This window comes from Amphibalanus amphitrite, unplaced genomic scaffold (assembly GCF_019059575.1).
Source record: "Amphibalanus amphitrite isolate SeventyFive unplaced genomic scaffold, NRLGWU_Aamphi_draft 000134F_arrow, whole genome shotgun sequence".
NCBI lineage: Eukaryota > Metazoa > Arthropoda > Thecostraca > Balanomorpha > Balanidae > Amphibalanus > Amphibalanus amphitrite.
The window spans coordinates 166434-188250 of record NW_024881629.1 but is presented as its reverse complement, the minus strand read 5'-3'; the positions used below and the strand labels follow the sequence as shown (position 1 = coordinate 188250).

General features: G+C 49.1%; 1 protein-coding gene across 1 annotated transcript in view; it reads left to right on the top strand.

Moving 5' to 3' along the window:
• LOC122382167 overlaps positions 1–6993 on the top strand; it is a 38876-nt gene extending 31883 nt beyond the window's left edge. The window contains exons 6-7 of the mRNA XM_043367145.1: positions 6459–6569; positions 6732–6993. Coding sequence (XP_043223080.1) covers positions 6459–6507 — 49 coding nt within the window. The 3' untranslated portion in view covers positions 6508–6569; positions 6732–6993. The remainder of the gene's footprint in view (positions 1–6458; positions 6570–6731) is intronic.
• The last annotated feature ends 14824 nt before the right edge of the window (positions 6994–21817 follow it).

The following is a 21817-nucleotide window of genomic DNA, read 5'->3' as shown; positions in this document are numbered from 1 at the left end:
TTTGGGACCCCAATAGTGGAGGCCCCCGAGACGCACCAGCTACTTTGAAAACGGAGGTCCGATGTTCATATAGAAGGTTCTCTGTATGAATAGGAGGCCCCTTGGACAAATCGGAGGCCCTATTGGACAAATAGGAGGCCCCCTGAACAAGTAGGAGGCCCCCGGAAAACAGGAGGCCCCCTGGAGAAATAGGAGGCTCTCTGGACAAGCAGGAGGCCTCCTGGACAAATAGGTCTAGGAGGCCCTAGACAAATAAGAGGCCCCTAGACAAGTAGTAGGCCCCATGGACAAATAGGAGGCCCTCTGTACAAAAAAGAAGCCCCCTAAACAAATAGGAGGCCCCATGGACAAGTAGGAGGCCCTCTGTACAAACAGGAGGCCCCCTGCAAAAATAGGAGGCCCCCTGGACAAATAGGAGGCCCTAGACCAAGACAAACAGGAGGCTCCTTTCACAAAAAGGTGGCCCCCTGGACAATTAGGAGCCCCCTGGACAAATAGGAGACCCCTTTCACAAAAGGAGGCCCCCTGGACAAATAGGAGGCCCCTGGACGAATAGAAGGCCCCTTTCACAAAAGGAGGCCCCCTGAACAATTAGGACGCCCCCTGAACAAGAAGGAGGCCCCCTGGATAAAGAGGAGGCCCCCTAAAAATAGGTGCCCTCTGGATAAATAGGAGGTCGCTTGGAAAATAAGAGGCTACTTTAACCAATAGGAGGCCCCCTGGACAAATAGGAGGCCCCCTGAACAAGTAGGAGGCCCGCTGGACAAAAAGGAGGCCCCTTGGGCAAATAGGAGGCCCCCTAGAAAAATAGCAGGCCCCTTGGACAAATAGGAGGCCCCCTGGATAAATAGGGGACCTCTTGAACAAATAGGAGGCCCCATGGACAAGTAGGAGCTAGAGGCCCTCTGTACGAATAGGAAGCCCCCTGGACAAATAGAAGGCTCCCTTAACAAAAAGGAGTCCCTTCAAAAAAGGAGGCCCCTGGACAAGTAGGAGACCCTTGGACAAATAGGAGGCCCCTGCACAAATGTGAGACCCCTGGTCGGATAAAAGACCCCTGGATAAATAGGAAGCCCCTGAACAAGTAGGAGGCCCCCTGGATAAAGAGGAAGCCCCCTGGAAAATAGAAGCCCCCTGGATAAATAGGGGACCTTCTGGAGAAACATGAGGCCTCCTGGACAAATAGGAGGCCCCCTTGACGAATAGGAGGCCGCTTGGACAAATAGGAGGCGCCATTAACCAATAGGAGGCCCCCTAGACAAACAGGAGGCTCTCTGTAACAGTAGGAGGCTCTCTGTACGCACAAGAGACCGGCGCTCGACCTGTAGAAGCTTAGCTGTATGTACACTAGGAGGCTCTCTGTGCAAGTAGTCGAAGTAGGAGGCTCTCTGTACTGTATCTACAAATAAGAGGCCCCCTGGGCAACTTAGATGCTACACAAATCGGAGGTCACCTATAAAAAGCGGGACTCTGTTGGAATACCTGTTTGAATAAATTAATTTTCCTGATATTCAAATTATTTAATCCTCGCCCGCAGATGGGGGGGGGGCAGTGGTTGCCACCCCCCGGTAGTTTTTTCTGCTCTGCACTCAACATTTTGATTGCTAGAAGTCGGATGTTTCGTATAGCTGCTTCTCTATCCTTTCTTAGCGTCCACTGAAAATTTCAAGTTTCTGTGGTTTTTGGTTTCGGAGATATGACCTTATTCTTCAGGTAATGTCATAACCCAAATGACAAATACCCAATATCTTGCGTTGGCTATGGGTCTTGTGAGATTTTGACACATTGATTTCGGCCTTTTTTGCCAGTCTTACCTCCCACCTATCATGGAACATGTTGTTCGATGATGTAGAGATGCCAGGGTCAGGGTCAAGGTCAACCTAGGTCGTCTAAAAATATTGCGTTTTAGGGCAAGCTGAATTTACTTTCGTGAAGTTTCTTTGACTGTATTTTTGGTAAAAGCTTTTCAGTTCATGATCTCATGTAATATGGACACATTCACAATCAGTGCACACATCAGTATACACACAGACACACACAGACATACAAACACATGTCATTGACCTTGACCTAACTTGACCTGAAATGACCACAGCCAGCAAAAACCTAGTCGGATAGTGTGACAAAGAGGTTCTAGCTGGCTTGGCACCACAATACGGCAGCGTCATCGGTATATGATGAGCAGCGCACGTGATATTCCAACGGGCAACGGTGACCCCAAACAGCAACATTCTTTAGTTTGACCTGACCTGGAAGGTCAATGACTGACCTGATGGGGTAAAATTGGCATCATTGGATTCGTCTCTCCCCAAAGAATCTGCTGCTCTTCAGGGGCGGAGCTTCCTATACAGTTGGTGGGGCGGCTGCCCCAGCCGCCCCACCAACTTTGTATTTTGCCCCACCAATGAGCGTTTTGCCCCACCAACTTTAGGTGATTTCTAAGACTTTGCTGCTTTACAAATTAATCTTTTTTCGCATTGAAGAGCTTTGTAATGTCTGTTTAATGCAAAATAATATGTCTGTAATGATAGGAATTGATTCAGTGTGGCATTTCATTCAACTTAATAATCGGACATTGTGGGTTTGACGACTTTTTGCCCGACCAACTTCCCTGGAAAAGCTCCACCCATGTTGCTCTTGACCGCGAAGCTTAAAATCTTGTAAGAAAAAACTGTGGTGATGTCGAATAAGATACCTACACAAGCAGCGGGCCAACCCATCATATACCGATGACGCTGCCGTATTAGTGCCAAGCCAGCTAGAACAGCTCTTTGTCACACTATCCGACTAATTTGCTGGCTGTGGTCATTTCACGTCAAGTTAGGTCAAGGTCAATGATATGTGTTAGTCTGTGTATGTCTGTGTATGTACTGATGTGTGCACAGATTGGTTTGTGTGTCCCTATTACATTAGATCATGAACTGAGAAGCTTTTACTAAACATGCAGTCAAAGAAACTTCACAAAAAGTAAATTCAGCTTGCCTAAAGCGCAATAATTTTAGATGACCTACGTTGACCTTGACCCTGACCCTGACATCTGTAAATCGCAGAACAACATGTTCAATGATAGGTGGGAGGTAAGACTGGCAAAAAAGCCGAAATCAGGGTGTCAAAAGCTCACAAGGCCCATAGCCAACGCAAGATATTGGGTATTCGTGTCATTTAGGGCATGACATGACCTGAAGAACAAGGTCATATCTCCAAACCCAAAAGCCACAGAAACTTAAAATTTTTAATGGACGATGAGAAAAGATAGAAAAGCAGCTATACAAAAAAATCAGGTTTCTAGCTTTAAAAATGTTCAGTGTAGAGCAGAAAAACTAACTTGGGGGTGGCAATCCCCCCCCCCCCCCAGGTGCGGCCGAAGGTTAACCCTCACACTTTCTGGGGTCGGCTAGATTCTTTGCACAATGCTGTGCCGTTAAATTCTTTTTTTATAATACCTAAAGGCATTGTGTTTTATTGTCAAAAGTGAAAAAGCCAGAAATTTTCGTCGATTTCGGACGCCACGGGGGATATTTACTATACAATGTCACCCTGCTGGCCTGGATCCACCAGTAGGGTCAGGTGACCTACCATTTCTTTATCAATATTCAGAAAAAAATTAAATCATGGCATCCGAGCTGTGACGAAAAATAAGTAGCCTAAATCCGATGAGAAAACTGGATTTGGGGGTACCCTAGGTTTGGCTTCTGAGCCTCTGGTCCCCCAGTGAAAATGTCTTAGAGGAGGCCCTGGAGTGGTTCGTTAATTACCGCTTCCGCAATTGGAGGCCCCTACTTGCTTGGAGGCCCCCACTAAATGGAGGCCCCCTTGGACGTTTGAGACCCCAATGGTAATGTCAAAGTTTCACCCATGGCTCCCATCTCTGTTTCGCCTCTGTTCCACTCGGCATGACCGGCACAGATGAACGCTCCCGGTGCAGTTATTCTTCGGATGTTTGGGGCGGGCATGCCCGAAAAATGGCATTGCTTCTAGCCGATACATAATTGTGCGTAGGCACTACAGTACACATGCACATACGCACTCGGTCACTTATCACCCTGGCATGGATATACATAGATGTAAGAATCTTAGGCATGGGTAAGATGCACTTGGTGTCGAGAGTGGGTGTCAACATGATGGGAATGTAGCTTTGGGGCTATATTTTTGCTGCAGTTCGACCTGGGCTAGGTCACAACATCGTCGTTGGTTTTGATAGACTCACCTCGCCATTCAGAGGTTCTAATTGACATGCCGGCAGCTTGTCTGTAGCGTCGTTACAGATAATGAATGTATGAGAGCTGCGTGCAGCAAGAAGGCGCCAACAATGCCTGCTCACTGCTAGGACGGACCTTTTGTAACCCCACAGATTGCAACGGTAATCAAAGCTTCGAGTAATGGGGCCGTAAATATTTCATTTGTGTCAAACATGCATCGACAGTTCTGAGAACTTGGCTACGGTCGTGTGGGAAGTTTTAAAAGAGAGCTCTTAAGCCGTCTCTTTTGATGTTTTTAGTTCCCACTTAACTGATCAACACCTCTGCAGCAGGGCCCTACCATTTCAGAGCTGAGAGTTGATAATTGATTTGTCACTTGATCCAGCGACGGGCTGAGCCCTCCACATTGACCTTCAAGATGGCTAAAACGGTTTCCGGTTAGGTCATCAGCGATAAAGCATCGATAAGTTGAAACGCATAGTTTTTAGTATCGTTTCATACTAATTTGAAAGCATATAACACATTTTCCTTTCAATTTTGTTGTGGGAAAATGCTAATCAAACACACGGTTAAAATGTGAAAGATAATTTTCAAATGTATTTATATAAACATGGGACGGTGCTCGTTAGTTATGATTACCAGCACGTCAAGATACAATCAAATAAACTTTTCACGATATCATTGCTAGCGGTGCAGTGTAAACGTCAGAGTAGTTTTTTGTGTGAAAAATCTGAACACAGTACGCCCATCCCTGATTCTGCAGAATTGTTTGATTCTGCTGTCATTTCGACAAACATACGCGCGCTAAACTGCTGTTCCGCTATCACCAGCTGCCACCCCTTCCCGTGACTGTCTTCTCTGATTGTTATCTTTGAGTCTCGCGGCCTGCTGCTTCACTTCGTCTCAACTGTTCCAACAGTCCGTCCTTGAAAGCAGCACTCAGCGACTGGATAGGTAGCTGCGTGACTGGCTTCATCTTTCTAGTGTACGAAAATTGCGTTCTTGGAGTTTACAACGTTTAGCTGTCGATTTTGGGGTGCTCATTGAGCCGTCAGTTTTTTTTCTGGAATTTAACATTCCGCCGATACCACTCATTGGCCGCTGGATGATTATTTTTCTTGCAGTGTGGGACGCAGCAGAGCGTCTGTAAGTTGCCGTGCAGTGTGTTGTCACGGAACAGAAGTTCAAAGTCGGATCTGCCGCGGCGATCATACACACAATTCTGGGAGCGTGATCGTTCCAGGGACCCGTCGCCATGGAACTGGGCGGCCCGCCCATGGCCCACTGGAGCACAGGGTCCGTCACTGCAACAGGGGCTTGGGTATTCTTGTAGGATTCTTCAGCTCTATCTGATAACAGGACATGGTGAATCGGCACGACCATGCTCCTCGTCTCAGGGGCTGCTGTAATGGTGGGAACTTGTTTGCCTGCCCATTGCCCAATGCCTATGTCAGTTAAACAGCCCGCCGATATATTTTCATATTCATCTGAACATGATCCCCTTTAAATTGTCCCAAACCTTTTCTCCCAGCCCTCTCACAAGGGCATTTCCTTATCCAAACTCCGCTTGGGTTCCAAACACGCCCTAAGACGTGCACACCAGCTGGATTGTACCCGACATCCGTTCACGCCATTACCAAATTGGACGGCTCGAGTAAGACGGCTCTATTTCCACGGCCAGCTGTGGGTGTCGGTAGTTCCCACACGCGTCCGATCGCATCCCGGCGAAGTCCGGTAGACGCCGGGTGGCATCGACCACAGACACACACACAAACATACAAACACACACAGACAAACGGACACTCACCCACCGGCGGTCAGACGGCAGCCTAAAACACCGTGGACGCAGCTGCCGCCCACTGAGAACCGCCGCGTCCGCCTCCGGTGGCCGCCGCGCCAGATGTCCGGACTCCGGACCGCCCCGGGCGGTTCCGGGCGGCTCCGGGCAGCTCCGGTAGCCGCGCGGTGCCCCGGGCCGCGGCCTGGGGCGGCGCAGATGGCCAGTCGGTGGTGTGGGCCGACTCCATGGGGATGGTGATTATCTTATTAGACCAGATTGTGACGAGGATGTTCCGACAGCGTATTGGGCAGGTGGTGTTTGGTTTTGAAGACTTGATCGTGGCCAATTACTTGGGAAGATAAAAATCACAGCGTGTTTCGTTATAGGCCTAAAACTATGTAGTGATACTTGGGATGATGGTGTGATCCACAAGATATATGAATAATCAAGCCGACAACTGACAAAGTGCTCCTTTTCAGGACGACCAAATCGATGTCTTGTGATGAACTAGATTGCGTAGAAAACTGACGTCGCGGAAAAAGAAGTAGCAAGAACGAAGCCAAGTAGCATGTGAAACCAAAAGAGTAAAGGTAAGTAACGTGCTTCACGTGTCGCTCGCAGCGAAGTTTATCTCAGCACAATTTTTTTTTGAGTACCTCAAATATGCCCATTGTCTACAATTATGGACCATTGTAAAGCAAAAACAATCAAACGTCACTACTTACCTGATTTTAATCTTTTTTCTTTTGCAGGGTCACACGTATTCTTCGAGGAGTCTCTCGGAAGGAATGTGTCTACATGTGCTTCGGGTGCCTGTTTTGCTTGCCTGAGAGACAGCTGTGGGGATGGACAAGCGCTGCCAGTCTGAATCTGTCTAGTGTCAGCTTCAGTTTCGTGCGCGAATCTCTTCGCGGCGGGTGAATTTAACTAGGCCGCGCACCTCAGCCGTAAAGTATTAGTGCGAGTGGTTCTTGCATAGCTGCAGAGCGAACGTTGTGTGACTTGTGTCGGTGCTATATTGGGCGTGGCTCTGAATCTAGTTCAGCGCCACTGTACTCACTCCGCCCCATAATGAATATAATGAATACATTGTCGAGCGGCTGGGAGCTGGTGCGTTGTCTGTCTCACGTCCTGACGCAATGGGCGCTAGTGGTGACCTACCGCGCCACACCCCAGTTTCCCAGCGGGCGCCGGACGGTTACCCAACAGCTCGCGCAGAGGAGGACATTTCAGACCGGCCGCGGCGCACCGGCCGGTGAGAACCCGTGGCAGGAGGCCGTGCTGGGTCTGGGAGGTGCAGAGGCCATTGCAGCCGCCTCCGCCCTGCAGACGGGACAGAGACCACAGAGTGCTGCGCGGTGACACGCTGTGGGTGAAACACGGTCAGCTCCGACACCGGCACACAGCACAGAGACGGATCGTGTAGGGGAGTTTGGTGCCGGGGAGCCGAGGATTTTGTCGTGGAGCCTATCACACTGGAGTGGGGAAAACATAGTCTGGATTCCTTTATCTGACAAAGACATATTGCTACATTAAATCATTAACCATCTTTAACACGCGCCCTGCTGGGGGGGGGGGGGGGGGGCTGAACATCCCCCCTGTGGTTTTTCGCGAATATCTCAAAAACGCCGCCGTTTTTGGTACACCTTATCATACATCAATTCTACACATGTTGTGAAAATTTCAGACCAAGGTCATTCAAGGTCAGGTCACCAGGTCACTTGAAGTGACCTCACCTCATAAATTTTTTCAATATCTGCCATAGCTACACCGAGTGACCGATCGCTTTGAAACTTTCAGCGATTGCTAAGAGCAATAACATTTTCAAAATGTATATCTCAGAATTTTGATATCGATGACCTACGGTCAGGTCAATTTTGCGACCTCCCCATTATATGTCAATGGGAGAAAAGTGAAATGCGCCTCTTTCGGACGAAAGACATTATAAACACTCCCAAACACTGAATTACAAGTGGTTTAGAGACACTGAACATGAAAATGGTGTCCGTGACCCCTGTTTATGCCACTGAGGTCATCTTAGGTCATGAATGGTATCTAACAGTTTTTCGCAAATAACTTTTAATAGAGGCATGCTAGAACGATGAAAACGCCTTAGATGTGTTCAGCTCGACGATAAGGATCGACTGATATGCAACATGACCCTTTCCGGTCAGGTCATGACCTTGACCTGAGGTCAAATTTTCAAGTTGACCTTTCAAGGTCAAGTTATAGGTGAACCCGCCTAGTTCATTCAATGCGTCTTGATGAGAGGAACACGATGCAGGTAAAAGTAAGCTCGAACAAGGCTTGGGTCAAAAGTAATTGCAGAAAAAACTGTTTCCGAAAAAAATCGGCTATTTTTGCAGTTTTTGCCCCCTGCAGGCAAAACCGTTGACGTTAGGTCAAATCTGAGAGAATTACTCAGAAAGGGCGTTAATAGGGCTATCGAATGCGCTTTTCCGCGGTGCTGTAGCTCTATTGGTTCCCGAGTTATGCGTTGGCTTCTTGGAAATTGTCGACATTCGACCTGGAAATCGGCGAAATTCTGCCTTCAATGACCTCTGGTGACCTGACCTTTGACCTGACCGAAAAATTGAACGAAGTGATTTCGTCATTATTTTTGACGCTCTTTCGAACGCCGTCTTCCGCGTATCGCTACGTGGCCCAGGAGCCGAGTTAGAAGGGGGTGTTCAAACACCCTCCCTAGCAGGGCGTGGAAATCCAGGACCCCCAGCCGGGCGCGGGTTAATCCGCGCCCTGATGGAGTCTGCCGAGCCACGCGGTCTGATGGGGGGGGGGCATTTTGGCCCCCCCCTAAGATCTTGAGAACCACGCAACATAGCGACAAGCAGCAAACGTCGTTGGATAGCCCCAACGGGGAACTACCTTGTGACCCAATTTCATTGACCTCGGTCTAACCGATGACGTCACAGGTCAGGTCAAAGGTCGAATTTTCACCGTTTACAGGCATTTCAAGAAATGCGTGGTAAAATCGAGTAAAATGCGTTTCATTGAAAAGCATCGATGGGGAAATGTTCGTTAAACACATATTTCGCTATTTGAGGTCACTGATACCAGGTCAGGTCACAGAGGTCAGGTCACTGCAGGTCACTGAGGGTCACAATATAAAAATATCATGTGATGCATGTTTTATGGTCCATTTTATATGTCAAATGCGATTATGTGGGACAGGTAGCCCTTGGGGTCAGTGGAGATTATGTTTTGGTGAAGGTCAGGTCAAGGTCAGGTCAAGGTCAGGTCAAATGAGGTCAAATTTCAAAGTTGATATTTTTGCATAAAATGGGTATTGATTCGATGCAGCTTGTCACGGGGAGTTCAATTCAGGTCTTTGTTTTGCGCTACGTGGTCTAGAATTGCTAAAAATTGAGTTCACAAATTTGATGTCACCAATTTTGAAGTTTTTCGCTATATTTTGGCCAAAAAGGAGGTATCGATCTAAAATTTGGTATGTATATCGAAGAGCGCAGAGACTATCACATATATTCCGTTTTTTTCGAAATTCGAAATTGTTTTTGGATTTTTTTTTTAGTTTTCTAAAATAATTTTATTATTATTTTTGGGGATGCAAATCCCAAAGTTTTGAAAATCTGACCCACATAAAAACTTTAAAGTTGCTTGTTAGCTGTGGATTTGGTGAGCGTTTCAAGATGTCATGTTTTTTGCTCATTTTTACTCGAACATGACCTCAGTTTGAACTCAATAACTCCTGACCCAAGGTGACCTGTGACTTGAAATTTTGTGTGAAGGTGTCAAATTGATGCCCGGGAAGGTACGCTATTTAAGAAAAACCACAGGGGGGCCAAAATGGCCCCCCTATCAGGGCGCGGGTTAAATATCATCTATTGATAATTTGCTTTGCAGCTCAGAGTGTTGTACAACATAGGGGCGTAGCAAGAACCCAAAACCGGACATTTTGCCAATTGATCGGTAGTGGCTTTACTTCCCAGCCACGTAATTGTGCAGACCGAAACATAGGCTAACCTGCAAGCAAAGGAAAAGAGCTTAGTGCTAATTGCAAAACGTCTCAAAGTTCACACTCGTTCACGCTCGTTCCACATTCCCACGGCACAGACCCACCCTTCCTTGACCAATGACCATTTCTGCTTCATTTCCATCGCTCCACGCATTGCCCAATGACATAAGTTTCAAACTGATGTCATATGTGATACCGTGGTCACCTTTGGGGACCTTACAGTGCATCACACTATAACTAACCCACCCACAGCTCAGGGAATTTCTTCGTTTTCCCTTTGTTAGCTTTCAACACAGCTACAGACGAATGCAGAATGCAGGGCTTGGTGTGCTCGGTTTGGCAGCTGACATGGACTATCGCCTTGTTCTCTGTACTCTGGTTGAGTCACGTATGTTCCCTCCACTGCATTAGCGCAAGGACCATACCAACGTTCTTATTGAAGAAATGGATTGTTCGGCATGTCTGTTTCTCCCGGTTTGGGAATATTATGCATAAATAATGCATTAGTTACTAATCCTTCTTCACTCTGTCATTGGCTCTGAAAGGAAAGAAAAATCCGGGCAGTTCTGCGAAACATCCTATTACGGGTTAACGGGTAAAAATAAGCAATTTGTTCATGAGTCGCAATAGAAATCGAGTTTATCAGTCTGAGAATGAAGATGCTCTGCATGTTTTATGTGCAATCGACATGTTTGAAAATAAATGCCCATTTCTTAATGATCCTTTTTGGGCCTTCCACAGCAGTAAAAGCCTATAATTCTGAGATTTTGATAGCCGCGAGAGATGCTATTTGTCATGTACCTACCTAATTAAACATGTAATGGAGGAACTTTTTGCTGTATGACATACAATTCTAACTTGCTGATGTCGATAACATGCTTCTTTTTTATGGCATATAAATTCACAACAAACAAAAAGGACTCTTTTCTAGAGCGCATGCATGCGTTATACGTGCATTGCTTTTCATTCCCACTGAAAAATCAGACCTTTGAGTGGCCGAACGCACGTGGCTAGACTGGTTGACGCACGCGATTTGACCGATTAACGTCAACACATTGCCAGATAGCCTCCATTTACCTGCAACGGGCATGTCCAGCGTTCGTTTTTCAAGGCTGCCATATTTGTACAAAATGTGTTACCGACGTCAGTCACACGTGCCAGTCGGCTTTAGCATCAATGAGGTGTATGATTACGGCGCATCACATTTTTCATTACTCGGCAAGGAACCGCTGGGTGCAGGCGATAGTCAAGCCTTTTGTGCCGGAATGTGTTTTCAAACGCAAGCATTCGGCCCTGATTCCCGCCCAATATGGGTCCGTCTAAACCTTCCAGCTATTACAATATGACTATCAGACTGATACATTTGTTTGGCTTGGGCGATGCCTGTCATACTAATGATTCCATTGTTGGGTTTGGTGTGCATATGCACTCTGTTTGTTGCCATCGTCAGCACATCATGGACACCCAACGATTGGTGATGTAGAAAAGTGCGGGATTATAGCTGCGTGGTTTCCACTGCAATGGTTATCGGCCATCGGCCACCTGATACCATCGTTCAGTCACAGTGAACACGGTGGAAAACAATTCAGCCAGCTATTAACCCGCGCCCTGATGGGGTCTGCCGAGCAACGCGGTCTGATGGGGGGGGGGGGCATTTTGGCCCCCCCCCCTAAGATCTCGAGAACCACGCAACATAGCGACAAGCGGTAAACGGCGTTGGATAGCCCCAATGGGGAACTACCTTGTGACCCAATTTCATTGACCTCGGTCAAACCGATGACGTCACAGGTCAGGTCAAAGGTCGAATTTTCACCGTTTACAGGCATTTCAAAAAATGCGTTGTAAAATCGAGTAAAATGCATTTCATTGAAAATCATCGATGGGGAAATGTTCTTCAAACACATATTTTGCTATTTGAGGTCACTGATACCAGGTCAGGTCACAGAGGTCAGGTCACTGGGAAGTCACAATATGAAAGTGTCGTGTGATACATGTTTTATGGTCCATTTTACATGACAAATGCGATTATGTGGGCCAGGCAGACTTTTGGGCCAGCTTAGGTCACGTTTTGGTCAAGGTCAGGTCAAGGTCAGGTCAAGGTCAGGTCAAATTAGGTCAAATTTCAAAGTTTATATATTTGCATAAAATGGGTATCGATTCGATGCAGCTCGTCACGGGGAGTTCAATGGTGGTCTCTGTTTTGCGCTACGAGGTCTAGAATTGCTAAAAATTGAGTTCAAAAATTTGACGTCATCAATTTTTAACAGTTTTTTCGCTATAACTTGGCCAAAAAAAGTGGTATCGATCTAAAATTTGGTATGTATATCGAAGAGCGCAGGGACTATCACATATATTCCGGTTTTTTCGATATTCGAAAATTTTTTGGAATTTTTTTGAGTTTTTCTAAAAAATCAATTTTCTTATTTTTGGGGTTCAAAATCCCAAAATTTTGAAAATCCGAGATAGCAGTTTTGTAGCGCTGTCTTTTCTCTACACAACCACATAAAGAACTTTAAAATTGCTTGTTAACTGTAGAATTGGTGAGCGTTTCAAGATGTCATATTTTTTGCTCATTTTTACTCGAACATGACCTCAGTTTGACCTCAATAACTCCTGACCTGAGGTGACCTGTGACTTGAAATTTTGTGTGAAGGTGTCAAATTGATGCCCAGTAAGGTACCCAAAATTTGACGGCGCTGCGCGCCGCCGTTTTCTCGCTATTTAAGAAAAAAACACAGGGGGGGCCAAAATGGCCCCCCCATCAGGGCGCAGGTTTTAACAAGCCAAGTTCGTTCACTTCTTTGGATAGGCAATTTAGGGACCAGTCCGCAGCAGCTGGATAACCTTATATCCACTGTAGGCTCCCACCATGGACAATGATGCTAGGGATTTTTTGCGATGCCTCCCAAGAAATCGACAAAAATATCACAGATTCTCGTCAGAACCGCCTTTTTATGGATTGTTTGTCTGTTTTAGGTATTTGTATCGTGTTATCTTCAGAGTCAAGCTCTTCTAATATGCAAAACACAGCACCCAGCGTAGCGTTACATTACCATACGCGGCGTGTGATGAAGTCTCTCTGAACTCTCCTACCACCGGCACTGGTCTCTGGTACAGAGGACTGGCTCCGTGTCCGGCAGTATTCGGCAGTGTCCAGGTCCTGTGCACGGTACCCGGTCCTGTGCACGACGCCCGGTCCTGTGCACGGTGCACGTGCAGGTGCACGGGGCGGCCGCCGCCGGCCGCTGGGCGGACCGGTCAGTCGCGGCCTGTGCTCGCTGGCGGCAGCAGTGGACGGTGCGGGACGGTCGGCGCCGTGCAGTGGACTCGGCTGGGCTGACGGGGAGGTCCGGCCAGGGGTCACTCAGACTCGGCACTGGAACATCGGGAGTCGGCCGGATCCCACCGCCGCCGGCAGCTGAGCCTTCTCAGCCCGGCTGCTGTCTGCTGCCTACCGACCACCGCCCGTCGCCCATCGTCCACCGCCCATCGACCACCGGTCATCGCTGCCGCCGCCGCCCACAGCGAGGGAGCAAACTAAGGTGAGGAGAACAGACTCTGGTGGGTGGCACAGGAGGGGTAGCATGTGCTCTGCCGCTACTTCCGGGTGATGTTCGTCGAGGATTTGATCTGCGCTGTCAGCGGGGCGGCATGAACCACTATCTGGGATAGACAACGCCCCGAGTCCGACAAAGATGACCGCGTGCATGTGATGATCCACGCGTCAAATGTGGCTCGATGTTCAACGTCCACGTCCAGTGTGAATAGCTCAGAGTTATTACACTAACGAACGCCTAATAACACGGTTTTTGCACTGCGACTATGCATGTCCCCGGTTTTTCTGTCAGATAAGGTCACCACACCACGTCACCGCGCGTGGCCTTGTCGTATGGTGGTTTGTCCCTGTTGGAAGAAGGAAAACGAATGTTTTAACGAATGTGCAGCAGCGGTAAGGTGAAAGGCTACTTATGGCCACAAGGACGATGAAGTCGCTAAATGTAGGCAACGCCCTCATTGTGTTTGCTCCCTAAATAGTGCATCAGATAGGTGCTTGAAAGACTTATTTCAGTGCATGGCCCCTCACATTTTGTGCTACGTTGTGTCCTCCATGAAAGACACTGAGGTTCCATGCAGAGTTCTACGTTGAAGTTCCCACTGTTGTCAGATTGGGAACGGAAAAAATGTTCAGCATGTGGCTTACCTAAATCTGCCTGCTTCCCTGAAAGCCCTGCAAATATGTTTCATTCCGTGAGATACAATCCATTCAAAAAATAAAATCTCACGCTGCCAGGTGTGGACCTAAATGTCGGCACGCACACTGCAGAGTGTTCAAACCGTACATCTATTCTTAGACAGACGCCAGAGGTGTTCCAGCTGTGATTTCTGTGGTGCACCGAGACTGAATGTCAAAATTCAACATTCACCGGGATATCAGAAGATAATTGCCCCGGCACTGTGGTATGCAGGAAAATGGAGAAGGAAGTCGGAAATAAATAGATCTAAGATCAATCTGGGACATGCGACTGGCCTTTCTAGAGACATTTTTGACACGTAAAAATAAATGTACCTTTGTTTTGCAACCATATGCCATTACGAGAACTATGCGAGAACACTTTCTAATAGCAAAATTGACGAATTTAAGCCTTCGAAGGAAACAAGAAAGCGACATTAACACATTCAGTTTGCCCACTAAAGACGCAGTTTCATGGCCAAAATACCCATTCAGGGCTTTGCATCTCAAACTTTCAGTTAGTGTGCTGTTCACCATTAGCCGCCAACGCCACCACTGCTAAATATTTACCAGCCCTTTTTGTTGCTGATATCCTGTTCAGTTCCTGTTGTGAACAGCACGACACGGTCGCGGTATCAGCCCGTCTGTCTGCCCGTCAGACGGGACAGCCGTCACGGTGGCGTCAGCGCTGGACCTGGGGGCGGCAGCGCCGATGACACCGGGTCCAGCCGAGCCTCAGCCCCGCTCCGGGCGTCCACACCCCTCATTGGACGGGACGTGACACGGGAAAACTGGGGGCCTTTCTTCTTCTGTGTCTGCCGCGCAACGAGTTCGTGCCGCATAGTTTGCACTGAGAATGATGTATCACGAATGGGTTCACGAACTGGTCTTTGTCTCCGACTGCCGCCGCTGCCAGCGTCCCCACGGCCGGCCTGTTCCTTCACTGCTGAGAGAGATTAGCCGGGGTGCCGGCGAGACAGGTCCGAGATAAGAAACCGCACGGCGTCTCTCGGCCGGCGACTGATCGGCACGGTCGATGCTGAGCCGGGATCACCGACACATGTCCGTCGCAGCGGCTGTCGCGGAGGTAACGAGACAGGTGACTGTCGGGAGTGACTGTCATTAGTCATGACACTGACACAGGCTCGACAGGAGGCAGTCACAGGCTGTTGTCACGGCGCTGACGCTAAAAGAAGGCAGTCGCAGCGGCTGCAATGGCAAACATATACAGACAGATGACAGTCGGGTATGCGTCTGTCATAGCACTGACACAAGCCGGACAGCTGACAGTTACTGACAGCTACGTCACGTTAGATGACACCGGCCCGATGACAGCCGGAATGCAGCGTGGAAGACGCCGCGTCCGCGCCCGGCTCTCCCCTCGTTCCCTCGTGTGGACGCCGGTCCCACACCGTCCGCGGCCTCATACCTGGCATCGTCTACCTGCCAAAGCCGGCAGTGAAATCAAAGCGTCGTCACGCGACCATTCTTTGTTTGAGCGGCCGGCACGAATTAAAATAACTGTCGGCGCCTTAGCCGGTTAATCACGCCAGGACTGAGGAGCGAAGGCTGCGGCTGCACCGACTGGTCGGGCTGCTCACAGGACAGAGGAGGCCGACTAGCGCGGACAATAGAACGGCTGACCTTTTTAGCAGCAGCCTAAAAATAACGTGTTTCTAACCGTAGCACCAAATGCACGTTAACACTTTTTAATACAGCCCATCCTGGTTTCATTTCATTACCCTTACTAAGTTCTGGCAAAGATCTCTCTGCATGACAACAAAATCTACTCGTGGACGTTCCAAAACACGCTCATGCACAGATCTGAGATGTCAGAGTTACAGCATCTGCCGCCACTGGCGTGGTAGTAAGTAACGCACTCGATCCACTCGGGCAGCATTGGCCGTGTCATCGTCAGCTTCATGGCTCACTGAGCGGTGTGTACCATGGGGTGCACGGTAGGGAGCGCGATGCACAAACATGGCCCCGATTAGACTTTGATGAGATGTTGCCCCTTGTTGCAGTGATCTGATATAATGGCACATTTCGGTTCTGACATGTGTTCGAAAGGCATATACATAAACATGGCGATACGGCTATTGGAAAAAACACCGCAAGCACGAATACCTCTCCGAATTCCTTTCAAAGGAAGTGGAAACTTATCAATCACAACTTCATGTATGCTTAGTTTGTTTTTAGTTATACGGTATTTATATGGCAAAGGACATTTAACCCGCGCACCGACGGGGGGGGGGCGGATATCCGCCCCCCCCTGAGGTTTTTCGCGAATAGCGGGAAAACCGCGGCGCTACGCGCCGCGAAATTTGGTATGACTATACCTTCATCAATTTTACACATGGTGTGCAAGTTTGAACCTCCTACCTTTTAAGGTCAGGTCACCAGGTCACTTTGAATGACCCAACCTCAAGTCACTTTTTTGCAACTTTGTCACCGTGCCAGAGCTACAGTAGATGTCGGAGGCCTTTGAAAGTCGCAGGATATTATTAGGTCATTAGTAGCTACAATTTGTATATCTCGGAATTTTGATATCGGTGACCTAAGGTCAGGTCAATTTCGCGACCTCCCCATTATAAGTCAATGGGGGAAAAATCAACTCCCTGTTTTTAGCACTAAAACGGGTCGGAATGGCCCCATATACCATACATGACTTCATACACGATCAACCTTCACTACATTGAGGTCCGTTTTGCTGTTGGGCAGCTGTGAGGTCATGTGACGTCATCAAAGGTCACCAGCGGTTTTTTGCCAATAACTCCGTACAGGAACAAGATACAGCCGCGCGGATGGTCTCATTGTGTTCAGCTCGTCAAGACGCATCGAATGATATACATGATGACCTCGAGGTCACGTGACCTGAGGTCAACCTTTGACCTTGACCTTTCAAGGTCAACATATATATCATTCGATGCGGATTGACGAGAGGATCACGATGATGCCCTTAGTTTGTTCCTATCTTGACTAATTCGAAAGTTATTCGAGAAAAACTCTCTCCATATCTAGCGCCGCCATTTTGACTTTTTCGACCCCTGTGACGTCATCTTTGACCTGACCTGAAAATGACCTTAGTAAAAATTGTAGATCTTGACCGTGCGTATCCGATGCCGTTTACCGCTTGTCGCTATCTTGCTTCGTTCTCGAGATCTCAGGGGGGGGGGCGGTCATCCGCCCCCCCCCCCCGTCGGTGCGAAGTTGGCGCAGACCCCCGTCGGTGCGCGGGTTAAGCTCTGGCGTTAAGTCTCCCGGTCATCAATATTAGTGTCATTTACACCACTGCTTCTGCACTGCGCCTATCCACATAGGTTTCACCATTGGGACCAGCAGCGTCTGTGGGGCGGCAGTGAAGGAGAGATAGCCATCGCAGGCAACTACTCGTGGCCAGACAATGAACAGGCGACTGACACAAATGCCAGGACAGAAAGGTGGGCGGGGTGCACGAGTAGCCTTGGTTGGTCGTGCCGAGTCAAAGGAGCTGACTGGGCAGTGCAGTGGGCAGTGGACACGGGCCGACTTCTGCACGGATGTTGGACGGGTGCCTCGACTACTGCTAAATAGACGTGGTAACCAGTCTGTGGAAACCACAGGAGATTTTGTGGTTTTAGAGTAAAGGGGAAAGCATGAAATAATGGGAATATGAAAAGAGAATGGAAAATATACCATAATTGTATTCACTGTAATTTGATGTGATTAACTATCGTCAACTAAGCCATGCTCGACATGCCTTCAAGGGAATGCAACGCAATAGCTTAGTACCATCCCACGCTTTAATATATGAGCGCGCATAAGATAGAATGATAATACAGCCACAACCTCTATCGAGCATTGAATTCCAAAGTGATTGAGTATTTGCGTGGAATCCCCCACCAAGAACGCATTTTGCCTCAGCTATCAGCCGGAACAATCTGACTTACTGGGCGGTAGTTGCTGCCACAGATCTCAGTTCCCAGGACTGCATGGTGGTGAAGCTGTACAAAGTTCGCACATATAGGTCGAGAGTGAAACCGCATCCTGGAGCCCGATCACACGGAATGGATTTCTCAACCGCATGTATGCTTACAAACGCTTAGAAGAATGCGCATTGCGCATGCCTAGTTTTCATTGGTAAGATACCGTCATGCGGTAAGTTGGCTGCAAATGATCCTGTAGCTGGGAAAGAAATGCTTATTACTCCTGACATTGCTTATTCGGTGTTCATTGTAACTAATATTCCGTACATACATTGTTGTTCAAGGTTTTTATTAGTTATGATAGCCTCTGGGCAAAGAGCCGCCTTAACGTCTTCTTAAAACGTTCGCCGATATCCAAATAAAATAAACGGAAACAAAAACGCATGTTCACATTGGTATTTGCATGAAGGCTGAATAATTCCTGTATGGGTCCTGTATCCCACGCCCCAATGACATTCATGTATTCTGAGCCCCTCCCGACACTGCTAATCGAAACGGGATCCTGATTGGTCTGCTGGCCTGAGGGCTGAGACAGGCTGGGGAGGAACACCCTCCGACACCCTGACGTTCACGGGAAATACCAGCCAAAGAACTGGTTGGTGCCGTCCTACACCTCATGTCTCTCTGAAAAGGCGCCGAGTCTGATTTGCGGCTAGTTAAGTCGGCGGAGGTCGGAGCGGGAACATCCTCATATAGGTCAGTCCGGCGGCTCGCCCGGGGGCGTGTGTCGGTCACAGCACAGCGCGGCCCGGTGTGACATTGGCCGCCGTGTGCCCGTCAGTCACACGGCCGGTACTTTCACCGTTCCATTCAGCGACCGGCGCGGCCTTGTCCTCCAGCCAGCCACCGACGCCGCCGCGACGTCCACTTCGCGTCTCGCTGCGTGCTGTGAACAGCGTCTGTGCCGCGCACAGGGGAAATCCGCAGACAAAGCGGGACAGCCAGCCTCCGCCCGCCGCTGTCCGACGGCCGGGCTGCTGCAGAAATTCCTCGCTGCAGAGACGGGCGCCGGACTCGCCGCGCCTCACATAGAAGGGATTGCCGATGAATGCCGTCAATTTACGACGGGCTGATCGGTCACGTGACTTCCGACTCGGCTGCCGGGGGTTCACGGTCGCGAGATGAGCTGATGAGCCGACACACGAGTTCGGCCGTCCCGTCCCGTTGTGAGGCTGCTGCGGGACCGGCCGATTAGGATGCCGCGCTCGGTCTCTGCAGGCGGTACCATGGTAATGTCAGATGACAGCTCAGGCACGTGCCTAGTCCATTACGGTACCGGCAGAGAACTACAGTCGCCGCGCCAGACATGGCAAGTCTCAAAGCGCCCAGAGGTCCTGCTCAGACGGCAAAAACCGGTTATTTCCGTGCCAACTTGAGCGTGTTTGTTGAAAACGTCTAGCTAGGCTCCAACGTCCGACGATCGGCCCGACGTAGTCATGTGACGCCATGTTCCCTGCGCTACACTGTGACGATCTCCCCAGGCAGGGCGGCACTCTGACCTCTGCTGACCCGACCCGGATGGGTGGCCAATTGACCTGGCGAGGCCGGCCGATCGGCAGAGAACAAAGACTCTCAGATTAGCGGCCCCCTCTCACGGCGCTGCAAACTGAGATGGACGATCTATTTGCACGGTGCAAAACATGCCGACGGCGACCATCGCCGCAAATAGGCCGTCGATAGAAACACCTTACTTCCGAGGAGGGTGGCCTCGTGGTTATATTACAAGTAACGCCCTGCAATTTCTATATAAAATGCAGCCTAGCCAAACATAAAGAGGTTGAAAAAATATGCGAAGGAAAAAGAGTAGGTAAGCACTGGTTGATAATTATTCGATGTACGTACATAAACTACGCAAGTATGACATACAAATGGATAGTTAATCGTTCAGTATCGTTGATCTCGCACAAGTGTCCCACCTCTTATGAACGTGCGCGTCCTCAGCCGCCCCCAAGGCAGTCGGGGCCAGTACTGAAGAATGCGGCCGCTCGGTCACACGTGAATCTGCCCGCCCGCTCTGCAAAGTTCAGTCGTCACGAACACGGACGGAATTTTACATGTAGTCTGGGCGCTATATCCTGGGATCATGTGCTCTTATAAGCCGCGCTGGACGATGATTGAACGTGCACGGTGCAAGTGCACGGTGGTTGTGAGAACCAGCAGGTCTTTTCAGCTCGGAAAGCGTTCAGTTTGCACCGCGTCTGGATAACAGAGCCTGAGAAAATATGTATCTGTCATGCATTTTAAATAGTTCTGCAGAACAGAGTTTGATCACTTCCGGCGCTATTTCAATAACGATTTCGTTTTTTTCTGTTTTAGGTCGTTACTATTCCTATTCCCCTAAAATACGTTGCGGGTGTAATGTGAATGCTGCCAAACGTTTTGGTCTTGAGAAGCTCAGATCGTCAATTATACGATTACAGGTACTAATTTATCCATCGACGTCGGCGACAAAAAGTTCGATTATGATGTTCGGCGGCTGGCGTGCACGGGTGTTTTACTGCCGACAACTGATAGCCCGGCTCGTCTCACCGATGCTTGGATAAGACGCGTCTTTTTCTGCCCCGTTGGCCGCTTCATTGGCTGACCACCTCGCGCGCTGGCGGTCCCGCAAACCGATGATTAATTTTCCTTCCTCACGGCACACCCAATGACCGCATCAGCACGGTAGAACTGATAGTACGGGTAAACACCAAACTCAATAGACGAGACACGGGATTTTTACCTTTATGTTTCAGTGGCACTGACAAATTGAGCTCCCTTCGGGAGTGTCCCATGCACTGGTGGTTCGTGGGCCATATCGCTCGGCGCATCGGGACTCGTGTCTGTCCGCCTCACGAGTTTGCCTCGTGCCGTCACCCCCCGCCCTCACGGTCGGCGCGCGCTGCCGTGAGTTATTGTGCCACGCACCGGCCTCGGGGCCAAAGCTAGTCCGTTAGGAGTGACGTCATCGCTCTGTTGGCGGTCCGGACAGGACATGAATGTCTGGTGTGGAACCAAACAGGACAGGAATGTCCGGTGTAGGACCAAATGAAACAAGACAGGAATGTCTGGTGTAGGACCAAACAGGACAGGAATGTATGGTGTAAGACCAAACAGGACAGGACTGTCTGGTATGGGTCCGGAAAGGGCAGGAATGTCTGGGGAAGGACCGGACAGGGCACACAATTGTGTGGTCGAAGAGAACTGTCTAGCGTCAGACCAGACAGTCCAGTACTGTCCGGTGACTGTCTCAGCTGCAGCAGCAGCGACGTCGATCATGGATGGATGGGTCGACGGAAAGGGGATCGATGACCATGCAAGTGGTGAATGCGGCGGTGTTAGAAGCCCAGAGCCATTCGTGGAAGAGGGGAAGAGAAGACTGGTTTTGGAGAGCGATGCTATTTCCGACGTCTCTACTGCTCTGTCGAGGCGGCTCTGTTGGATGTGGCGGTATTGTGATATCACCCTTACCAACGATGCATCTCATGGAAATGAATCAGCATAGCCCTGAGAACTGTATTTCGATATATGATTAAGTAATTATTGCAAAACATGCTAAATGTAAGGGAAATGGAGTGAGCACCACGCACGCCGGCATTTCTTGTGCGTGAAGGTCCTATCAACTCTATAGGAGGCTCTAAAGACTCATCGTAATTATTTAATTGCTCA